The 24,734-nt window shown below is 43.2% G+C and overlaps 1 protein-coding gene across 5 annotated transcripts; it reads right to left on the bottom strand.

Annotated features, from left to right (window-relative positions):
- Positions 1-228: 228 nt before the first annotated feature.
- On the bottom strand, positions 229-24,404 carry Ppm1k (protein phosphatase, Mg2+/Mn2+ dependent 1K). Of its 5 annotated transcripts, XM_075955808.1 has the most exons (9): positions 24,039-24,206; positions 22,167-22,262; positions 20,431-20,599; positions 16,352-16,865; positions 14,447-14,547; positions 7,791-7,956; positions 7,147-7,291; positions 6,091-6,225; positions 229-4,801 (listed from the first exon to the last, which is right to left on the bottom strand). In XM_075955808.1, the coding sequence occupies exons 4-9, from the start codon at positions 16,789-16,791 to the stop codon at positions 4,670-4,672; spliced, it is 1,119 nt and encodes a 372-aa protein (XP_075811923.1). In that variant the 5' UTR covers positions 16,792-16,865; positions 20,431-20,599; positions 22,167-22,262; positions 24,039-24,206; the 3' UTR covers positions 229-4,669. The 5 variants fall into 5 exon arrangements, 4 of the variants coding, with proteins under 4 accessions (XP_075811923.1, XP_075811922.1, XP_075811924.1 ...); XR_012908784.1 differs by lacking the exons at positions 20,431-20,599; positions 22,167-22,262 and having other exon boundaries at positions 229-4,186; positions 4,610-4,801; XM_075955807.1 differs by lacking the exon at positions 20,431-20,599.
- Positions 24,405-24,734: the final 330 nt, after the last annotated feature.

The following is a 24,734-nucleotide window of genomic DNA, read 5'->3' as shown; positions in this document are numbered from 1 at the left end:
CCAACAATAAGCAGGCCCTGCTCCATGTTACAGTTGATTTCCTGTTGCCTACGAGATGTTGCACACTCAGCTCCAGCACCCCACCTGCCTGCATGCCTCTATGCTCCCCGCCATCATGATAATGGGCTGCACCTCTGAAATGGTAAGCCAGCCCCAACTAAATGTCTTCTTGGTAAGAGTTGCCATGGTCATGGTGTCTGTTCTCAGCAACAGAAACCCAAAGACAGCTAGTAAGGAAGTCTCCAAGTCTTTATTGACACTAAATCCTTTATTCCATTCAGATCAGACACGATAAACATTGAACAATCTGGATGCCAAATAAGCAGAAGTGAAGCCGAGGAGTTTAATATGCGCATTTTATTAGGCTGTTTTCACCACCGAGACATTTACAAGAATAGCCAGACTCGCTACAAGGTACTGTACCAAGCAGAACTTTGGAAATTGCAAAACAAATACGCACAAGAGAACTGCAGCAGAAATTCAATTAATTTAGGTCACACCGCTGTGCTGCCTTCTGCACTAGAATCCAATGTCAGCTCAGTCGTTCTTGGTGGTGGGACACATCTAAGTTCTCACAGCCCAGAATTCGGGACCCCATCCCCATGTTCTAACCATCCAGCGGCCAATGGGAGCTGTCACAGAACCAGCTGGTCTTTTCCCAGCCGTCAAATGCAGCAGGCAAGTCACCGTTCTGCTTTATTTACCTTGCAAAACATGACTTGTTATTCCTGCTTAAGCCAGTCCTAGAATGAAAGCCAAGAAATTCAATGTAATGTAACAGCCCAACTCTCAGGACACTGTTTTATAGACACAGGCATGTGGGGGACCCTGGCAGTAAAGGAAAACGCAACACTTGGCTACACTTGTTAATTCTAAACTTGAACTCCCCAGGTCCCACACGGAAGCATCTTCTTACTCTCCCATTACCACGAGATTAATTATATCCATTCTTTAACAATTAATAATCAAATTTTAAATAATTTCAAACCTCAAATAATTTCTGTATTTTAGATTATATGCTACTACCTCTTCAAAGTAAAAATTTAAAAGTGTTGTAATATGGGACGGTTCATATCATACAGTACATAGAAGCAAAATGGATCCCTCCCGAAGGATCTTCAAACCCATGCCTGGATTTGAAGCAGTCAAGAGACACAAAGAATTCTGACAAGTGAACAGCTGGCAGGGAACAGAGCTACATTTACTTCTGAATTGATAAGATATTTATAATTGTAAAATGTCACAATACTTTAAAGAACATTTCACCAAATAACGGGTGGCACAACACAAAAGAGATGCTTTTACAAACCACATGTAAATGAAAGGCACACACACACAACCATTACACTTTCTGTATTTTATCATTTATACCAAGCCTAGACCCACATGGCAAACTCCCAGCAAAATTCATACTTAAAAAGTATGCAAGACCAGTCCCTTTCTTTCCACTATTGTACCATTTGCAAGAACAGGGGCACGCGTATACATAGGATTATAATTATATTCTTTAAATTATATCTTAATATTGAGACTTAGAAAATATAGACACATGTATTTTTTTTCCATACTGGCTTGTAGTTTATTCAGGTTTGTTCTCAACAAATATATGTGAAGAAAGGCTGCAGGAAAAGCTACAGCTCAGCCCCTATGGAGACCAGCACTGTCTACCCTTTATCAGGATGATTGGATCAGGGTTTTCAGTTTCTTCCAGGTAAAACTAGGCCTGGGAGCACATGCTTATAATCTCAGCACTCAGGGGTTTAAGACAAGTCTTTCCAAATATAAATACATATAGATACAAATACACACACACATATACACACATGCATGTATACACATACACACACATATGCATACACACACACACACACACACACACACACACACACATCAAACCTCACCACCAGCACCAAAAATCTTTTCCAGAAGAAACAGGATGCACCCAAGGCCATTATCCACAGACTCCTCCTCGTCAAATCTAAATTTACCTCAATCTATCAATGACCCTCAGGTCTCTGAATTCCACCAGTTTACTCTAAACCGGTTTCAAAGTAAAACAAAACAAAACAAAACAAAACAAAAAACTGGGGGGGGGGGACCACACACCAGAACGCTGCATACCAGAATGCTACACATCAGGACGCCACACACCAGAACGCTACACATCAGAACGCCACACACCAGGACGCTACACACCAGAACGCCACACAGCAGAACGCTACACACCAGAACGCCACACATCAGGACGCCACACACCAGAACGCTACACATCACAATGCTACATACAGAATGCTGTCATTTTTATGCACGTATTAGCTTACAAGTTCTCAATGCTCTTAAAAGTTGTTTCCATAATTCTGTCCTAACACCTGATTCAACAAGAAAGTGTCTCAGCTCTGCTAGTTTCCCTGAACCTCTTCATTTTAGACAGTGAACACATAGACTCTGCTCCTTCTGTAGGTTTTGTTTGTCTCCTGAGCCGGGGTCTTGTTATACAACGCATAGCAAATCCAGGATTCCTCTGCCACAGTCTCCTACGCGTTGGAACGGCACATGTAAACTAACATGCCTGGCAAATGTTTTCCTCCTTCTGACTAACATCCATGAAAAGACCTTAAATTCTCTTTTTGAGCCTGTTCTAAATAGGGTAGGCAGGTAAAATGAAAATATATTTTTTCCCATTTCCCAAAAACAAGAAGATGAAAAATTTATTTTGGGACATCTTCTTTCTACTAGGTGTTTAAAACAAAAATTAAAGGAAGAAAGCACGCCAGACTTGAAGGCATATATATAGTTCATTATTTTTTCTCTTGTTTCTGCCTCAAAATTCCATGTCACCCTTAACATTACCTAGTCTTTTCATATCCCATAATTTTATATTCAAATTACCACACAATATGGCTGCTTCTGTTCTTTGGTTATCCACATCAGTTATGCATAATACAATGTATCTTATAGCCATTTGTTGTTGATATTTTGGTTTGGGAGATAAGCTGTGGCTCAGGCTTCCCTGGAACTTGCTATGCAGCCCCAGGCTGATCTCAGTCACCATCCTCCTTCGCTTCTCTTACCTCCTCCCCCAAGTCCTGAGATTATAGGTGAAGGCCGCCACATCTGGCCCCCATATATATTTTTAATCCAAGTGGTTATCTAATAATAACCACCGATTGTTTACTACAGAAAACCACTCCATCTGCTGAGTGTCCTTCGGGATAAATATATCAATAATTTAAAGCTAACTCATAAAGGCTCCATAAGTCTGCTCCCTTTAATGTTATATTACTTCAAAATATTTACACACGCACCACACATATATCAAATTTACACAGTTTGTGAAAATAAACTATAGAGTAATTCCAAACACACATTTAGGGATTCACAGTTTAACAGCAAATTTATATGCAGGTAAAAAGGAGTGTAGGTTTACATTCCTAATTTACCTAGCAAATTGACATGTTTGAATACACTTTCTAAAAGATTTATTCTTCCTCATAAATCTCAGAAATGAGGAAAATGGAGACATAAACTTCAAGCTATGTCTACAGCAGTGTGAGACACTGCAACATTATTTTTACTAACAAATGACCCAACTAGCTTACTTTGTGCGGAAAAAGTGATACAAACATACTGTTTACAAAACACACAACAACAAACTTACATACACCATCAAGAAACAGAAACACTGTCCGTGTTTCCCTGTACATGTTTTGATCAAGGAGTCTGTACATTTTCCTTGGGACATTAAGGAACAGTTGGAGCTATATGGCACATTTAACTGCAGAAAAAGGGAATGGATGGGGAAGGGGCTAAAAAGAGTTCAAATATACAAGAGGGCTATTTACAAATCCGGATACACTTCAGTCCTGCCTTTTGTCTGAAGAAGTTTGCAGGGTTAAGCTTACTAATAAATGGTCCAGAGTACAAGATACAGTAACAGAAAAGTTTTTCATTTTGACTCCTTGGAACATTTATTAAAAAAATAACACTTGTGGGTATTCCTCCCTTGGAATTTCTGCAGCTCCCGGGAGTACTTTTCTTTAGTAAATCTATGCTTGTTTGTCTCTAAAACATTCAAAATGAAAATAAACAAACAAAAAAAGACACTTGTAAGTCGGAGCATCCTGGAGTCCCAGGTACCCAGGAAACCGAAGCAGGAAGACTGAACCAAGGAGTGCAGGGCCAAACACTGAGAACTATTTTAAACAGAGAGAAAGAAAAGAGAAACATTGAAGATAACACACTGACTAGCTGTCAAGATTCAGAAAAACCTGTCCAACTGAATAAAGAACGAACTCATTAAAAAGAAGCCAGATCTGCTTGGTAATCTTAAAGATTTGAAAGCCCCAGACTCACTCTCTAGCCATCACAAAACAAAGCACATAGATTTACCATTCATCAAGTGTACCAAACCACTTCCTCTCCCACTCAGCGCGGAGACTCACAATGGCTTCACAGCTTTGTCATGGCGCTTACGCTGAGCAAGTACAGTTGCACATAGTGATGAGGGTTTATGAAAACACTACAGTGCCCACGGCTGGTAAGCTTACACTGCATTGGGATCTATCAGTTCACAGGGACACTCGGGGACAGGTGGCCTTCTGGGTATTACCAGTTTCTTGCTATGCCCGCTGACACCTGCAGCGGAGGAACCCTGAGTCCAGGCTGGCGATCAGGCCCATCTCCCGCTGGAGGCAAAGCTTCTGCTGAATGAGAAGTTTATCTCAGAGTTCTTGTATTTTCCCCAGGCACCGAAGGGCACCACGATTGCAGTGCTGTTGTCTTCGGTACCATACTGTAGAGCCTGCAGGAGCCGGGAGAAAGAGAAAAGCGAAGAGCTGGAGTCGTTGGACTTCTGTGCAAACAGACAGCATCCTTTCTCCACAAAGTCAACTGGTTCTACACAGTTAACAAACGCAATTATCTAACACAGTTTGCGACGGTCTCAACCCTGTATCTATGTTCCACTATGGTTATTAACTGCACATGAACAATAGATTATCCAACTATTTCCCATCCTCCACTATAGCAATCTTGGCAACTGAAACAGCTTTAAACTGAGAAACACTGCTGAGTGGCTCCCAAATAGGACACACCCAAGACTCTTAGCATGGTGCCAATCATGGAAAAGCCTTAATAAGTGCTAATTCTTACCAACAAAATTGCCTGTAGGAATTTAGTTGAAGAACTTAAGAGCTTTGGAGAGGAATAAAAAAGAAGAAAATATAACATGCTTGTCTGAAAACAATACTAGAAACCTACCCCTTGGTATACTAACTTAAAATCTAAAGTCTCAGAAATGGGTATGTACAAAAAACATCTGTAGTATTCCTTCTACCATGGTTAAGTGGGCGTTAACTAAAGTACCTGCAACAGGACTGTAAACCGCTTCTAGACGCCACTTCAAATAGTGAGTCAGTACTGTTCAGAAGGGCTTAGGGTTGCAGTTAGCATCAAACAGATCAAAAGATCTCACAGCCTGAGTTAAAAGATGTCTGGTATGAACAGCTTCAAGGAATGTAAAAGGCTTACAAACAAATCCTATGAGAAAAACACGTTTAAAATGTATCAAATATACCATTATACTTAATGTATAGTTGTTAAAGTAACCATTAAAAATGGTGATAAAATAATAGGCAGTGAGGAAAAACAGACAAGAAATATGATCTTTTAAAAGATTTACTTATTTATTATGTATAAAGTGTTCTGCCTCCGTGGATGCCTACACACAAGAAGAGGGCACCAGATCTCATTATGGTTGTGAGTCACCATGCGGTTGCTGGGAATTGAACTCAGGACCTCTGGAAGAGTAGCCAGGGCTCTTAATCTGGGTCATCTCTCCAGTCCTGAAATATGAATCACTAAAATACCATCCTATAAGTCGATTCCACTAACAACAAGATGCAAAGCTAAACAGTCAGAGCTCTGTTTTTCTCAAGGCTTTGTGCCTCGCTCAGTAGGAGAATGCTCACCCAGCACTCGAGAGACCCTGTGTTCAAATTCACTGTACTCAAGCTAAAACACTAGAGGCCTCTGCTGTCCCTTCATCCTCTTCTCTCTGGGAATTTCCCACCAGAAGCTCCGCTACGTCACCTGTTCAGTCACCGCGTGGGCTGCTTCATTAGGATCATGGCACTGGTTGACAAAGTCACAGATCTCTTGACTATTCACCATGAAGTTAATCCCATCTGTGGTGAGGACCAGGAAGCTGTCCTCCGCATGGTAGAGCTGCAATCAGAAGCAAGCAGATGTGATTAAGACTAGGCTGTGCCTTCCAGTGATCCAATAGCGTGGAAACTTTATCTATTTTACAGAGTGGCCAAGTGGGTCAGAGTTCATGGGCAAACTGAAAATGTAGCTGAGAATCAATACCACCCGGGACAAACCAAACTTTTACCTAGCAATACCAAGAAAGAAGCCAGACAGACAAATGCCGAGAGTCTGGATTTAAATGCGGCTTGTATTATTTGGCTGACCCTTCCGTCACTCGACGGTGTGAGCTTCTTTTTACTTTAACTTGTCCTGTTATCTCAATTTGTTTCTCTTCCTTTTTTTTTTTTTTTTTTTTTTTGGAGCCAGGGTTTCTCTGTGTAGTTCTAGCTATCATAGAACTAGCTCTGTAAACCAGCCTGGCCTCAAACTGAAAAGATGGGCCTGCTTCGGTCTCCCCAGTGTAGGGATTTAAGGCGTGCACTACCACCATCTGGAATGAGACATCTTTTTAAGGCCGGAAATCCTTCCTTGAATTCTGAACATTCATGCCCCACCATTTGTGAAAGCCTACATTATACGGTGCTGACTCAAGAGCTCTAGAGAAGCAAGCAGCGGGACCTGTATCATGCTGGGCTCAGTTTAGAGTAAAAGAGGCATTACACTGAGTGTTGAACTGAGTGGAGAAAGGAGGCCAAGAACGACTCCCGAGCTGAGAGAATGCCTCTGTCTGGCAGGCTTCGGAAAGGATGGCCACAGAGCCCCTCTGCCAGGGGGAAACAAAAGCCAAAGACATTACCCTCCGAGGATTGGAAACTAGCATCTCACTTAGAAAGTTTATTCTGCACGCATTAGTTCCCCCTTGAAAAACACATCTCCTTCAGGTAAATCTTCCAGGACAGTCTCGGGTCATTCCCAGTGTTTCTGACCCCTTCTTACCTTAATCCTCGTTGTCTCGGGCTCTGCGATTACGCCGCTGGGTTTAAGATCCAAATCTCCAATACTCCTCGTCATTGCGAGTCTGCCGTTTACATGGGGCTGTCCCAAGCTATTCCAAGACACAAACCCACCACATTTCTTGATCCTAGTTAGGAAAAGATAAAGTTAATCACAATGATGATGATGACAATAATATAGGAAATTAAAGCACTGGCTTAAATACCAACTTTAAAAATTGAAATCCGGAGCCTTCTATGTCAGCCCATACCCATAATCCAAGAATTCGGGAAGGCTGAGGAGGATTTCGAGTTTAAGGTAAGCCCATGGTAAATGCCCAAACTTTTAAGTCCATAAATAAATTAGATAAAAATGAAAAACTTAGTCCACATATGGTGTACACACCCTGATAGCCCAGCACTTGAGAGGCTGAGAAAGGAGAAAAGAGATTAGGCTGCATGGTGAGCTCCAGTCTCGATAAACCCAAACCACCCCAAACAAGAAAATCTGGCCCGAGGTAGTGGCTATGCACAGCAATGCTTGCAAAGAGGCCCTGGGGTTTTATGCCAGCAGAGGGAATGCCACGTTCCATTTCTATGGCAACTACAGGTATCACCCCATAAAATGTCTGGTCATGGCGGCAGTACCTTTCTTTCTCATCCTTTCTTTCTGGGGTATGGTCAGTGGTCAGCTTCATGGGTTTTCCTTTTCTACACAAAAGAGCCCGGCTGTCTCCAACACTGGCTACCACCAGTTCAATACCATCTCGCAACAAGGCTACCGTGGCAGTAGTCCCAGAGGTCAGGAGGCTTGCTACAAATATTACAAAACAGAGTATCAGTTAGCGACAGATATGGGATTTTTACTAAGAATAAAACAGAAGCATTGTAACCTAAGGCTGGTCCTTACCGGTCTAATTTAACAAGAGCTATGTAAATGCCCTGCCAACAAACCAAGGAAGACCATGCAGAGAAACAATTAATTATTTAATTCAGTTACAAGGCTCCATGCAAACAGAAAGGTTGGCAAGCTAACTTGGCGAGCAAAGCATCAGTGTCTCCAAACTGTCTGTGTGTAAAAAGCATCACAATGATGATGCCTTCGTGTGCATAGCAGGTGTCAAAACAAAACACGGAAATGCCACTAATCTGGCTGCTATGGCAGATGGCAGATCTGCTGGGCCCAGTAGGTGGGCCGCCTTTCTAAAATCATGAGATTTGGATCATTCTCTTTCATTCCTCACTCCTGTCCAGTCAAAGCCGTACTAGTTAGCAGGGGAGGAGAGAAATGCCAAGCCCAGACCATTTGCTCTGCAAGTTCTACAGTGGACATTTTTACCTGCTAGAACTACAACTTATAAATGTTCACACCCACACGCACACGCATGCACACAGTTAAAGAACCATATCCATTTCTGGTTTTGATCTTTGTTGGCTCTATGCCTGAAGAAAAGTTACCCCCCGCCCCACCTTAGATTCTAGATCTGAATGGTAAAAATGAAATTCATTCCAGTTCCTCATCAACATGACATACTCCACACGATTAGCTCCAAAAGTATCCAGTAACAGAATCTGCAGCCCAAAGCCGATGAGCGTGGCCAGCTGCGACTCCTGCAGCCCTGCCTGGGCAGGAAAATGTCAGCAATGTACATCGTCTCTGCCATCGAGGAAAGCCCAGCGTCACTAGGCTTGAGGCTGCCGCTCTTTTTCTCCCCAAGCCTATCACCTTTGTGCGTCTTCCTTTGACTTATTCTAACATCACCTGTTCTGTGCTGTTTACCGCTAGTAGAATCGTTTAAGGGGCGTCGAGCCTTGTAGAGAGTGGAATGCCCATGGAACTATGAACGGAAGGATAATACAGCGAAGTGCAGGAAGTTGAGAAGTAACTCATTTAAAGCAGGAGTTCTCTCTAGTGATACTGCTAATCCTATAAAGCATTGTCAAAAGTTTAATTGGCTTAGTTTTTTTTTTTTGCAGTACGAATTCTACATCCAATCACTCGATTGTTGCTCTATGTAATATTTGTAGACAGCTTCCTGACCCTCCAAAGGCGACTTGTACGCTATTAGCTGATTTAAAAACCTGTAATTGATTTAAATGACAAGTCTTTCCAAGATGTTTTTTTAGAGACAACTTTTCAAACTTCACCAAATAACACATTTTAGAAAGTGATGAATACATTTTCCAGTCATTATATTAAAATGCCTGCTTGAATCAGGAAAGTAAATGGAAAAGCATGGATGAAGTCTACTCAGTCTTTTGTGGTCATGCTAAGTTCACTGAGAAACGGCATCTGCAATTGCACTGTATTCCCATTTATCTCTTGATTTTGGAACCATGAGATCAAAGCAATGCTATCATATCACAGCAATGTTGAGATGTATGTCAGCACACGACAGAAATGTTTTAACATAAGGACCAGTGATGCGTATCTTACAAGCGTTGCAACTTTCAACCTGATATTAGTCAAAGTCTATACAACAATAGACTATATACAGTTCAGTCAATTATACGATCTACTTTCAAATGGCTTTAAAAGAAGTCAGGCATGCATTAGATGCTACCAGCCCAGGGAATCATGAACTCTCCACGTTAGCTCTCATCAACAGCTTTTCATCACGTGATCTTTAACTGAAGACGACAAAAGAATTAGCATGTATAAATGAAATTTCAGTTTGGGCTGTAGTTCCCAGCTCTCTCACCTCTGAATTTAAAAGACCTTGGGCTTTTATCAACTCACCTTCCCAGTTTCAAAATCTCAGGATATATGGGGAAGGTTTCAAAACTAACCGTTGATTCTGGCTTGATATGCATCTAAGAATATAAATTAGTGAATCAGCACTTCCATGTAACAGTTAACACAGAGGTATCAATCGTCATCGTCTGCCCTAACAACAAAACTAGAAAACTAAGACATTGTCAGTAAGACTTAATACTCCCTGGATACTTTATACCGTACATCCTCTCATTAGCGGGACAAGGAGGAAATAGAAATGTCCCAGCAGCTTGGGTTAGGAACTGCGAGACTCTTTTCACCTGAGACAAAATTTAGCAGCTCTCTCTTTCCGCTGAAGCCCAGCAGAGAGAGTCCACAGGCTCCAGGTCTAGAGTTGCTGAGGAGGCACAGTTCTCTGCCACAAACAACACACACAGAGGCAAAGGGGAATTTCACCCAGAAATTACGCTCAAACACAACAATCCTGTAACACAAAGGAGAGCAGAGAGGGAGCTGCAAAATAAGGAGGAGGGTTTCCAGTAGGGGACATTTCCCTCGCAAATCACATATACCAGGAGATGCTACATCAATGATTTCAACACTCAGCAGCTTCAAGTTAATAAATAGTGTCTATTTTTCCCATCAGACTAACATCTCTCATAGCATTGAAACTCTAAGATAGAAAAAAAGTACGCACGTATGCATCTGTACCAAAACACCAGTGCTGACACAGACATGTATCTGCGTATGTGTGTTGCGAGTGTATACGCAAACGCACACGCGTGCGCGCACACACACTTAATCTTGAAGATAGCAAATTCAGTCTTTTTATTGGGTCGGAAAACAATGCAGTATAAATTTGGGTCATAGCAATATTAGAACTGTCCCCTAAACAAAATAATTTATATTCGATAATCAGTACATAGAAGTACTATAGTTTACACCAGCTGACGGGGGTTTCAATTTACATGGAGAGGCAATCAAAACACCCCCTATGCCAGAAACAGAACACAAGCCATTTGTTCATAGCATATAATGTAAGAATTAAGTACGGAAAGAACTGTTTCCAGTTGGAGGACTTAAATTCAATGTTTATATGAAGGCCAGTGTGGCTCTTGAATGATAAGATTTTTTTTATCATGTTTGTAACTTGATGCAATCTAAAGCAGGTGTTTCTGCTGCTCTCTCTCTCTCTCTCTCTCTCTCTCTCTCTCTCTCTCTCTCTCTTTCCGCAGTGCTGCTGGACGATAGAAGAGAAGGAAAATGACCACAATTTGGAACAGCAACAAAAAGAGTAAAATCTAATGCCACCCCCAGTGATTATTAAGCTGTGTAAAGAATAATCCTTATAAACTAATATTGCTGCAAAATTTATTTAAAATTGGTGATCTTGACATGTATAACTTTTTTTTGCCTACCATCTGTTTTGTTTTAAATGGTTATTTGTTAAAAAAAAGGAAGTGAGGGAATTTTAACTCATTGCTTGGTTTGACTAAATGTAAAATGTAAAAGACTGACATAAATTTAAAATTTTGAAGGTGATGCTAAAAGGTTGAAAGGCTAGTTCAGTGGTGGAACACTTGTCTCGAGTGTATGAGGTCTGCTAAAAAATAATCCCCACTCCCTTGTCTCACAGAAAGGGTTCGGGGGAAGTGAAAGTAGGGGAGATACAAAGAAATGAGAAAAGACAGCAAGGGTAACCCTGGTCATTGAGAATGTTTGCCAGCTAGCTCTGGCTCAACACACACACACCAAAAAGAGTACTATCTACCTTTAAAATACTTAAATACTTAAAATACTATTTTAAAGTATTTTTTAAAATAGCATTTCAACTCAATACTTCAATTAAAAAATTAAGTTTGGATAACTTTGAAACCTTATGTGAGACAGGTCTAATTTCCATTTAATCTGATCCGGAAAGACTAGCATATAGTATTCTGTCTTTAGTAACTTTATTTTGCCATCTGAAAGATATTTATAAATATATCTTTAAAATAGTTCTCAAACTCTGGTTTTTAAGAAGCATATGATATGCACAATAGTACACAGAACACTTTCTAAACACTTTCTAACCAGCGCACTGGGTACCATCCTGTTCTAACCAGTGCACTGGGTACCACCCTGTTTTAAACAGCGCACTGGGTACCACCCTGTTTTAAACAGCGCACTGGGTACCATCCTGTCTTAAACAGTGCACAGGGTGCCATCCTGTTCTAAACAGCGCAGTGGGTACCATCCTATTTTGTTCCCTTTTAATCAGTTCTTCATTAAAAACAATAATAAATTTTAAGACATCTTTATGAAGTTCTAAGATTATCCCAAAGGATGAATGAGCAACTAAAGTAGCAAAATATATCTTACTTTGGTTATTAGAAATAAATGATATTTTATTTATTTAACAACTGGATTGTATGAGTCATCTAAAAAGTCTCTAGAAGATGTACAAATCAAATTCAAAGTCTCCTGAATTATGATTATTTAAAAATATACATACAAGTTAAACGTTATAAATTCCATCTCCTGAACTATAATTATTAAGAGTAAATGTGGGGCTGGAGAAATGGCTCAGTAGTTAAGAGCACTGACTGCTCTTTCAGAGGACCCGGGTTCAATTCCCAGCACCCACATGGCAGCTCACAACTGTCTGAAGATCCAGTTGCAGGGGATCTGACACCTTCACACCAATGCACATAAAATAAAGTTAAATAAACCATAAAAATATTTAAAAAAAAGAGTAAATGTTTTTAAATTCGACACCAAGTTTAATATTGATGGTTTTAATCACCAGCATTGATTATATCATTTTAAAAAAGCTTGATTGCACTCATGAAGGGTTAATGAATTTTAGTGTTGGCCATATGCCAATGCTCTGGGACATTGTGTTCTATGAGTCATGGGCAGTAAATACAGCTGTTATTCTAAAAATGCTGGGCGTGGTGGCGCATATCTTTCTCTGTGAGTTTGAGGCTGGTCTACATGGCCAGCTCCAAACCAGCTTGGGAAGCTTAATGAAACTCTGTCCCCACCTCCCAAAAAAGTAAAACCATGAGAAACTGTTTCACTTCCTCTTTATGTGTTTTACTCTTTAGGAGAACAAAAGCTAAATCTTAAGCAGAAACTGCACCCTCTGTCAAGTCCCCACTAAAGGAAGGGGAGATAGATAACTTTGGGTGCAAAAGGAAGAAGACAAAGTGATTTCAAATAACTCACCAAGTGAAAACTACATGTGCAGACAAATGGAGAAAGAATGGACCATCAAGTGTACTGGGGAGTGTGATGGTTAGCATCTCACAGTAGCAGGCAGGGGCTGGAGAAGCAGCTCAGCGGCAGAGCCTGCTGGCCTAGCGTGTTCCAAGGCCCTGGGTTCAACAGGGATGGTGGTGGGGAGGCTGAGATTTAAATGGTACACTCAGCTATCCTAGGGCCACCCTTTCCCCTCTCTTACTATTAAATATGCTAATGAACAAGGTCCTAATCTCCACTAACCATTTCTTCTCTATGAGTTGGAGCTCCTTGTGTGTGAAATGGGGAGAATCTCCGTCTGATTGAAAATGGCATTCCTGGGGGGCGCTTTGCTTGTTAAAAGGAGAGAGAACTGAGAGCAACACTCCCCCACAACGCTGTAGCCTGTCAGCCAGGAGCACACATCACATGGCTGCTGCAGACGCTTGCAAAATTAACTTTATTATCAATGCACTTTTGGTGAGCTAACTAGAAAATATTGGATATACTTTCTTGAAATTATTTTGATAAACTTAGTCAAAACAAAAAACATTTACTTTAAAAACAGCACAGTACATGAGTTTTTTTTTAAAAATACATTTGTCATGTCCTTATACTTAATAAAACCAAAAATATCACTAGTTACCAAAGGAAATCTGCAAGATGGAGAAAGAGAAGACAAATATCTCCCTTCTAACTATACAAATGGGTGCCAATCAGTCATTTTCTGTCAGACTTAGGACTTAGTGCTAATATTCTTCTTTTTAAAAATATATATTAATTTATTTTGTGTGTGCATGTATGTGTTTGTTTTTAAGTGCACACAGACATGCCATAGCTCATGTGTGAAGGTCAGAAGCGAACATACGGAAATTGCTTCTTTCCTTCCCCATGTGGGTCTTGGGCTAGAACTCTCAGGTGATAAAGCTTGGTGGCAGGCACCTTTACCCACGAATCCTTCTCTCTGATCCCCTAAAGTAAATGCTGAACAATTATTAACCTTGCAGATGGGATTATCCTGCAGTGTTTGAACTAGTGGTCTGGCAGGGGGAGGAGAGCATCTTGTTCATAAAACTATTCATCAAATAGATTGAAACATTTTAAAATCTTTTTCAAATTAAAATTCAGTAACAACCATTTTGGAGCGTCCCCTTCTGAAAGGTCATTATCGAACACAAAAGTGGGACCCTGACATCAGTTCAGATTCTAAACAGCATTGAAAAGGATTCTTTGTATAAAATTATTTCTGCAAAAACTCCCCACAAGCAAACATGCAACAACATTCCCACCACTGAAGACCTTCCCCTTCGCTTTCCCCTTTCCCCACCAATTCTTAAGGCTCTGAGGCATGCCCTGACTGGCTTACCATCAGCAGACAGGTGGGCATAACTGGAAAAGGCTTTATCAATTTCTAGAAAGGCCATGGTCAGGACTGTTTCCAAGTCTTTCTCCCGAGGAAGCAGATCCCTTTGGGGAGAGGAAAGAAAGCTGCGATCACTCTGCAGTGGTTGTCTCTTCTCAGGCAGTGCTCCAGCAGCCGCTCCACACAACAGGCCTCACGCTTTCCTCTCAGACGCTTTCGCTGAGGATTCAAGAACTGAGGACCATATATTGGTCTCTGAATGCACTAAGTATGGTGAAGTGTGTCACTGTTGGGCTGAGGCTCATGCCATCATGCTCTGGGTATGTGGTGCTGGAGAGGCAACTCAGAGTTCCCTGTTAGGTAGGACTAACTGAGCTACATTAAACCCGAGGCTTCTTAAAGGCAAAGGCATGAGAATTTAAGTCGGGGGGAAGTGGTGCTGGTGGTCACCAGTAATACTAAGACTTAGGAGGTGAGGGCAGGAGGATCAGAAGTTTAAGGTCATCTTTGTTTATAAATAATCAGTTCTAGCCCAGCCTAGGATGTGGCACTGTACCTCAGAAAAAGAAACAAGGCTGTCTGAAGATATAGTTTAAGTGGTTGGGTCTTTGTCTCAATTGGAAAAAAAGAAAGAGCTTCTTCAGGTCCTTATCTTCTGAGCCTTCTCACGATCCCCAAGTCCTTTCCTGTTCTTAAAGAATTCTTAGTAGTGCAACCCCGATTGACTGAAATCGCTGAGTTTGTAGAATGAGGTAAATCAGGCAAAACTCAACTGACAAACTGCCTCTAACTATACACTGGAAGGTAAAACGGTAGCCCATGGCTATGGCTGCCACACTGTCTCCTCTCTTTAATTCTAGAAGCGGTGTGAGTCTCAAAAACATAATGAGTATTTTGGGTGAGAATGGCTCCCACGGGCTCATGTATTTGACTGCTTGGTCCCCAGCTGGTGGAACTGTTTTTTTTGGGGGGGAAAGGATTAAGAGGTTTTAAAATCCCACACCATTCTGAGTTAGCCGGTTCTCGCTCTCTCTTTCTCTCTCTCTTTCTCTTTCTCTCTCTCTCTTCTCGTTTGTAGATAAGGATATCATCTCTCAGCTATTGCTGGCTGTTGCCATGGTGCCCGCCATCACGGTCATGGACTCTAACTTCCTGAAACTGTAAGCAAGTCCCCAATAAACTTGCTTTTATAAGTTGCCTGGTCACTATGTGTCTTCACAGAAAAGTAACTAAGACAATAAGTAAACTTCTCTGTGCCGACAAGAGTAAATACTTCTTCAGGAACACAAAGGTATAGCTCCATGGGTAAAGTGTTTGCTGTACAGACATGAAGACCTGTGTTCAGATCCCTACCTCCCATCTAAAGACAACATGCGGCTTGACACAGAAGCCTAAGGGCTCATGGGACAGCCAGTCTAGCTAAAAAAGTGTGAGCTCCAGGTTCAGCAAGAGACTCAATCTCAAAATGTAAATTAGGGAACGATATAGAAAGACACTGATGTCAACCTCTGGCCTCCACACACAGATGGGTGCACGCACGCACACACATGCATGCACACACACACACACATGCCTGCACACACACACACATGCACACACGCACTCCACACACACACGCACTCCACACACAAATTACCACAAACACAGGTGAGCACACACATGAGTAAAATTTCTCACAAGTTATCTTTGTACTTTACAGTTTACTGGAAATGGTAATCTAGAGGCGCAGATTCTCAACCGCGTTTCTCAAATGGCGAACGGGTACACAGGCCACGCTGACTACCACACACACACTGATGCGGTGGCACGTGTGCACTCGAGGAATTCGGTCTGCACTGGCTATCTCAGCCACAGGGAGACTATTTCAACAGCCTAGAGCAACTGCAACACCAAGGTCGTCATACATACGTCACACATTTTTCCATGTGCGTGTGACAGAAGTCAGCAGCTGCTGGTCCCCCGTGCCCGTCGTATACTGCAAAGTACAGCACCTCCTCTGTCAGCTGTGCGAACCCAAACCGATCTTCATTTTCTTTCCGTTTGCCAATGAGGGAGGCACTGCCCACGTTCTCCAGGCTAATTTTGGGGATTGGCTTGCCATACTTGATGCTAGGCGGCAGCAGAATTGGCTCATCGATGCGGTTATCCCAGATCCCAAAGTTGTCCCAAGTGGCTGGCTGCCCGCTTCCATCGGGGTCAAATCGAGAACACCTGGGCTCGGTGGTGGAGCTGTAGCAGGCAGGAGTCACCTGCCTGTTGTCCTGCAGGAAGACGGAGCTTAGCAACACTCTCTTCTTCACCTGGTTCCCGCCACTTCTGGCCAAAGTAATTAAGGCCGCCGATAGCATACTGCAATGCCAAAGGCCTCAGTCACAGGGAAAGACGGAGCAATAGCAGAATTCCTTGAAGAAAATTGATGTACCTAGGGGTGGGAGCAAAGACAAGGTCATAGTCAATAATTCAAAACGAAACGAAAAGCCATAAAGAGTCTGACATTGTGTGTGCGCGCGTGCATGCAGGCATGTATGTGTACGGACTCTACATTCTATTCTTGAGAATGCTGAATCAAATAATTTACCTACCCCCTTCACAGTGTTTGAATTCTCTAACAGTTGATAATATGCGTATACAAACAACACATGGATCTCCGATTTAACCTGCTATCACCTTGGGGCCTTGCCAAAATGAACATGTTGATTCGGCTGGCATGAAGCAAGGTCATACGGTACATGCTACGCAGCCGTGACCACACAAACACTGGTCATCCAGGCCCCACTCTGGAAGTAGAGATCCTTTCCTCGCCAACTCAGCCATTATAAAGACAAGATACTGTAACTGTCAACAAGAACAACTGCCTCTCCTAAGGACGGAAGTAGGGAAAACAGCGGTTGCTAGAATATTTATAATAATTCTATACTCAAAGAGTAGCCAACTTTAACAAAGACACTATTTGGGATCAGGGTTTCTTTTTTACTTTAAATATTTTTATTCATTCTTTAAGAATGTCATACAGTGTATTTTTGTCATATTCACCTAACTCTTCCTACCAATGCCTCTAAGGTCCACCCTACGTCCCAGCTCCATACTTGGGTGGCCCATCAACTTCAATGTACTCCTGGGTGTTGGTCCACCGGTTGACCTACCGGGAGCCAGTCTCTTAAACTGACTCTTCCTCCCCCAGAGGCCATCTGTTGTCCAGAGTTCCTCAGTTGGGGACTGATGCACCCCTTCCCACTCCATGCTGGAAAAAGGTATTACATTATTCTCAACCACACAAACCAGGATTGTGTCTGTAGTGCTAGCTACTGAGGACAATGAAGAAGAATCATTTCCATTCAGTTCAGATCAGTCTAGAAGACACAGTGGAACACTGTTTCAAACAAACAGTTGAAATTTATTTCATAATAAAAAAAAATCTATCTTTTCAGGGCCTGTGGATATGATGGTATCAATTAATCTCGCCAAAATGCATCAACATTCACAAAAAAAGCCAGCTGGAGTTCATATATGCAGAAATGCATCGCAAATTTTATTTATTTATTCTTAAATGTACTTACTATGCATGCAGTGTTTTGTCGCATATATGCCTGCAGGCCAGAAGAGGGCACCAGATCTCATTACAGATGGTTGTAAGCCACCATGTGGTTGCTGAGAATTGAACTCAGGACCTCTGGAATGCTCTTAACCTTGAGCCATCTCTCCAGCCCACACTACAGACTTTAAACGATAACTTTCAGGTGAATTTTTGTGAATTCACTTTAGCTAAGGGTGGGAAGGGCCATTATCCTGGTCAGCAGGTAAGACAGTGGAAGAAAGATGCAATACAAAAAAAACTCCCTTAGAAATCCTGATGAGGATGGGAGATAGGTGGGAGGAGGGGGTAGGGAGAGGGATAACTAACGCTAAGGATGTTTGAAAAAGTCATACAAACTACCTAATACATATAATATCCTCTGGGAATCAGGGGAGAGGGAGAGAGAAATTATACACAGGAGATGCTGATACTTCTGGAAGCCATATGTAGCCAAATAAAAGTTCGTGGCTGGGTGTAGGATACCCCCTACCCCTCCCCTGGCTGTCTGTCAGGGGTGTACCAGAAACTCTTTACACAGTACAGGCTGCTGTGATTGCTCTTGGCTGCCCACTAGAACTCTACGGTAAGACCCCATTGCTGAATCCACCCACCACACACGTTGTCCGCAGAGACTGCCTTGGAAAGTCCTATCTCCATACCCAGAGATGAGCGCCGCTCTCAGACCTCATTGATGTTGCTTTGTGTGTGGACAGTGACTAATGCAGAAACTCACAACCGATCAAAGGGCCACTCAGAAAACAGTGGGACATGATACTACACTTCTCCCCTAAAGGACCATCCAAGAAGATGGAGCAGAAAGATTCTAAGAGCCAGCCGCTGGGGAGGAGTGGCAGGAAACAGTGTCTTCTAAAGTTGACACCATTGCTGCACTCTCGAACTCACAACAGCTGTGGTTGCTTGCACAAGGCCAAACCAGTCACCATTCTAGGAAGGAAGGGCTGATGGGAACTCCCCCAACCCACCCCTGAGGTGCTATGGACAGCTGGTGGATTCTGGGAGAAGGAGAGCCGGTTTTTCTTTGCAGGTGTAGCAGCTGGTCTGTTGACTATGCTCAGGAAGGCTCCACATCCGTGAGTTGATGGATGATATAAACTGGAAAGAACGGTCAAGGGGGAAAAATGACATAAAGGCAAAAGTGGGGACTGGGAAGTAGATTTCAGAAAAGTTAGGAGGAAGAGTGTGTGTGTGGGAGGAGGGGTTGAGTATGATCAAAATACACTGCATGCAATTTTTTCTTAAGTAATAAAATATTTTGACCAAATTTTGAGATACACGGAAAACTGGCAGCACACATTCTGGGTGTATCTGTGAGGATGTCTTCAGAGACCATGAGAAACGAGTTAGTGCTTGGTCAGCAAATGGAGGGCAAAAGACTCATCCTAAGTATGGTTAACATCATCTAATAAGCTAGGCCCTCTTCTTAAGGGCATGTTTTTCCTCCTGATCCAGGGAACACCAGACCCCAGCTTCTTCAGCCTTTGAATGGAGATTCACACTAGCGATTCTCCAGGGTGCTTACAGACCTTCAAGCCCACACTGGACTCATAAAAATTTCAAGTCACACTTCGGCGGCCCATTAGCTCCCAATAGAACAACGTACTTGGAAGGCCCAGCCGGCCCTGACTCTGCTCTCTGGTTCCCTGCACAGGAGTGTACTTTCCCCTCGCACATGTCCTCCTGGCGCTACCCGCCACGGAGTCCTCATGAGAGCGCCTCCAGCACCATGTCCTTCAAGGCCCAGAGCAACCTGAACTAAAGTCACCCAAACAAACTTATTCTGGTTTTATTCATTTTTCACACCTATTGGTTTATCTACTTATACACGGGCGTGGAGTGCAAGTCCCTTGGCGCATACGAGGAGGTCAGAGAAATACTCGAAGGGAGCTGGCTCTCCCCTTCCGCCATGTAGCCTCCAGGGACAAAACACCAGTCTTGGCAGCAAGCACCTTTTATCCTCTGAGCCATCTCCCTGGCCCAAAACAAATGTTTCAGACCATTTCCCCGAGTCACAGGTTTCAATAAAAATATGTGTTATAGGTGACAGCAAAGAGAAATGTCAAACTAACATAATGTGGCATTATTAGAATTATTAATCACTGATGGATGTGATCGGCACAGCAGTAATTATTACTTCTAACAGATAAAGCAATATGTGTGAAAAATAAAAAAAAAATAAGTTTGTTTAGGTGACTTTAGCTCGTGCACACTTCCTTAGCAAGCTTACACCCACAGCAGACAAACGACTGAAATAGCTCTTCTAGAATTCTCTGGCCCTCCTCTTACGCTTCTCTCTAACCCTCAAAAAAAAAAAATCAAATGATAAACACAACTGCTTTCTCATCAGAGAAGAAATGCTCACAAGATACATTAGTGAATGATAAAATTAAAGTACCAGCGGACAGTTCCTTTGAGCCGATATAAACATCAGTGTGACCTTCCCTCATATTATCAACACTGTCAGTTCAGAAAGTTAGCAGAGCAGTTATAGAGGAACGCTTGCTGGCGAGCATTCTGCTGGCTGAGATTCAGTGTGGGCAGCTCCGGAACTCGGTCAGCACCACCTAGGCAAACAGATTTAAGTGGTTCCATCTCCTTTGCCAACCACACCAAAACTAAACCACACAGATCCCTTTTAGAGCCTCAGGAAAACTATTCAAAGACAACCTGTGTTTCTAGGCTACACACCTCTCAATGAAACCCCCACACAACCCAGAAGTCTAACTTAACGGTGGAGCCAGGTCTTAGCTTGCACGAGACCCTCAATTCAAAAGCTAAGCAGCCCCCAAACAAAGATAAAAACAGCAAGAAAAAAGCAAACACCCTCACCCCAAACCAAACAAATCTCTGTACATCAAGAAAGACACCCCCTGTTTCAAGTTTGGAAAAAACAAAAAAACAAAACAAAACAAAAAAAACCCCAAAACATCCCTCCCTCCCCATCAGACCAAGAGATCTTGGAACAGGTGCAGAAATGACCATGAACAGAACAGCAGATGGGGGGGGGGGGCAGAAGTGTGAGACAGCAAACACTTAAAACAACAGCAATAAACAAAACAAAAAGCTGTGCCCTTAAACAGAATGGAGAAGAGCCTGACAAACGCCCAAGCATTGCCTTTGTCAAACCAGCAAGCAGCAGTGGGCTGGGATAAGCTTATCAGTTGTCCACTAAAAAGCAGTTACTTAGCTAGTTGTTACTAATCAGGGAGAGTTACATAAATCTGCGGATTAGAAATCTAAGCTAACCAATATTAGTAAGCCATTTAAACAATTATATTTAATCTTTCAAAGTGAAATCACCCTTTTACTGTTTTTACTACACAAAAATGTCCCAGAAAAGTAAAAGGAACGCAGAGTATATACACAAACGCATATGGCATAGTCTACTAACAGTAAGGTAACTTTGAACTGTGGTAAGGAAGAAAATAAAGATAAATAATATGTTTGGAATCCTAGATATACAACATAACAATCTCAAATATATTGGTAATTGTACATAAAAGGGGAAAAAAGAATGCTTGCCTGAACTATTTCAAATTCTTTATTTCCCAATCAAAACACAAATGGAGTATCACAATTTAATCAACGTTGGTCTTTAAAATTATATGCGTGCATGCACACCATTAAAAATACCTTATGTATTCTATCTATTATAAACGTCTGAAAACATGCCTTTCCACCGTTTCCACAATGAGTCCTGTGACTAAAGTCAGCCTCCCTACCTTCTTCCTCTACCTGATACTTAAAAGTGACCAGAAAGGAAAGAAAGAAGTCAATGTTAGAACGAAGCTGTCCCCATGTAAGTAACTCCATCTAGCAGGAATCTCAGCCAGAGGCTAAGGAAGCTGTGAGATGTCCTCGGCACAGTCGCTTCAAGACAGCACTGGTGAAATTCACTTCTACGGAGCAGCAATCCCAGGCCAAAGACATCAGGAAAGGAGCTTTGTGGGGTGGTTGACCCCCTAGAATCTCACGGCTTAGGGTGTGGAGGCAAGAAGACCAAGAGTTAAAGGCCAGCCTGGGCTAATTGAGATCCTGTCCCAACAACAAAAACATCAGGATTGAAAAATGCATCTGCCTCATCAACCTTTGAAACCACCCTTTGAATTTACAGCGCAGGCGCCCACGTACACAGCTGCAAGATGACGGCACCGATTTTACTCTTCATATTTCTCCCGTGTGATGCTTGTCCAGCAGTTTAACTTCCAGAGCTGTTCCATTGTATTTCTGGAAAAAAGAGGCACTGTCTCTATAGCAGGTTTTGGTATGGGGAATTTGAGTTCAACTGCTGATGAATGCCCAAAACAGTTCCAAAGGGAAATTTCCTGCTACCACTTTAAGCAAGCCCTGGCAGAATCGGGAGTTCTGGCAAGCAGCATTACTGATATGGCTTAGATTTTCCTCTCTCCAGGAACCCTGTGCGGTAACTAACTGCATAGTGGCACTGTGCTAACGTATCATAATGGGAAACACAAGGTAATTTTAATGTTTTTTTCATTTTATTTGTTTATTGTGTGTGCCAGTGCAAGCCGGCAAAGGTCAGAGGACGCCTTGGAGGTGCACCTTCTGTTGCTATCTGGTGGCAGAACTCAAGCCGCAGATTTGGCACCAGGCAACTTCACCGGCCAAGTCCAAGGGACATCACCAGCCCATTTTTAATATTCTTAAACTCCAAATGTCTTTACCATCATCACCAATGAAAACCCACTGCACCCCAATAAACAACTAAAATCATCTGAAAAATCTCTGAAATGTATTTTAGCAAATCTGCACTCGATGTCCTTACCTCCTTTTAGGAGGAAAGAAAATGTATTCGCTTACAGGAGCAAAGAAAACAACAAAACCCCCAGTGAGCTCCGGGCGTCTGTTTAGACATGCGAACTGAGACTAGTAAGGAAAAGTACTTACTACTCAATTCTGTGAAAGGGGTGCTGACGTTGTCAAGGAAAAAGAGACTCAGATTGCAAGGAAAACAGCTATTAACAAGAACTCATTATCCAAAGCTTCCGTATTCAATGACATTTGTCATGCAGTGGTGATCTGGTCTCCAGTTTCTACACTCTATCTAGCAGGGCAAACACCTTCCCTTCCGCGCAGCCCTGCAGATCTCGGGCGGCCCCCACTGTTTTCTCCCTGGGGTTCAGGTTCCGCAGGGGGCACATCTGCTTTTCCCACTTGGGGCACCTGGGGTGAGGCTGGGGGCTTTTGCTGTTACTATTTCTCCAACTCCTACCACAAAACACCAGCGGCGCTTTTGAGACTCCCAATCGTCTAGCTGCTTCTACCCACAGCCTCATCTTTGTCTCCTCCGGGTGAATGTGCTCCTCTACAGAAACAGGCACCAGGAGCCACTTGGCCTTAAGACACGGTGCTTTCCCAGCAAAGCAAAACACAAGCCCTCAGATCCGAGCCACCAGGGCTCCGCAATCCTTCTCTACACCCATCTCCTTACAAACCCCGCAGGACAGGGTCCTGAGTTGGTTTTCTGACCTTGGCCGAATCGGGACGCGGCAGGACTCCGGCCAGCGCAGCCCAGCAGATCTCCGGGCACCCCCGGGTCTTCATTCCGGGAAACAGGTCCCGCAGTGGCCACGCCTGCTCCCTTGGGCTGGAGCGCACCTGGGGGGCCTCGCTACAGGGAATCTGGGGCGGCTTCGGTTTTCCCCACTGTCCCTCCCTCCGACTGTGCCCACCCTACTAGCCCCGCTCCCACGACGCACACTTCCCGCCTGAGGTCAAGTTCAAGGCCGATTGCAGCAACCGAAGAGCCGGTTGCCCGGGTGCAGCCTCGGTGGGCCTCGGCGGGAACAGCGGCTCACCACCCGGCACAGAGAGCCCGGGGTGATGCGCATGGGGCTGGGCCTCAAAACGAGGCCGAGGAAGCTGCGGTAACCCATCCCATATTTCTCCGCCTTCCTGAGGAACGCTCCATTCCGAGGACCGCCAAGAGATTCCCGTCAACAACCTAGGGGAATGAGCGAATTGAACTATTCAAGCGCTTACCTTGTGATGGTTGTGTCTGTAAATTTCTTAACTAGCTAATGGAAGTAAAGAGAAGGCTGATAAATAAGGCTGACTTCTCTTATTGATGCGAATCTCCAGAGCTAGCAATTAGGGAGGCCACAATCTCCTCTCTGGAAATGCTCGAAAATTTTTTCAGCCCCTGGCCAAATGGAGACCGGGAGGAGTCGGCTCCCGATGATTGACAACAACTCCGACCAGCTGATGCTCGGCAAGTCTCGGTGCCTGCCCTCAATCTCAGCCAATCATAGATCTAGATGGGATCGAGCCTCCTGCACGGGTAATTTGACCTCTCTGATTGCCAACTGAGTGTAGCAGAGCGACGGCAAATTGGACCAGTAGCTGCTCGACGTGGCGCCCCGCCCTCCCGAGGTGGCTTGGATCAGAGGTGCCCGGGAGTGTTGGTTGCTTAGGCCAGAGATATCTTGGCTATGACCCAAGAAATCGAGACCAGAACAGCCACGCTTTGGCTTGTGTATAGCGCTTGTACATCTTCCAGTTTTCTTGCAAGTTCTTTGACAAATCACAGAGCACCGTTCTTCGGGCTGCGCTAACAGACATTTTGGGATGGCTTGAAACTGTCCTGCCTGCCAAAGGGTTTTCATCTTTGTGAAAGAAGCATTGCCTAGGATCTGGAGGTCTTAACTGATTCGGATAGTCAGATAACAGCTCTTAGAA

The sequence above is a fragment of the Microtus pennsylvanicus genome, chromosome 21, assembly GCF_037038515.1.
Source record: "Microtus pennsylvanicus isolate mMicPen1 chromosome 21, mMicPen1.hap1, whole genome shotgun sequence".
Taxonomy (NCBI): Eukaryota; Metazoa; Chordata; class Mammalia; order Rodentia; family Cricetidae; genus Microtus; species Microtus pennsylvanicus.
This window is presented reverse-complemented; position numbering and strand designations above follow the sequence as displayed.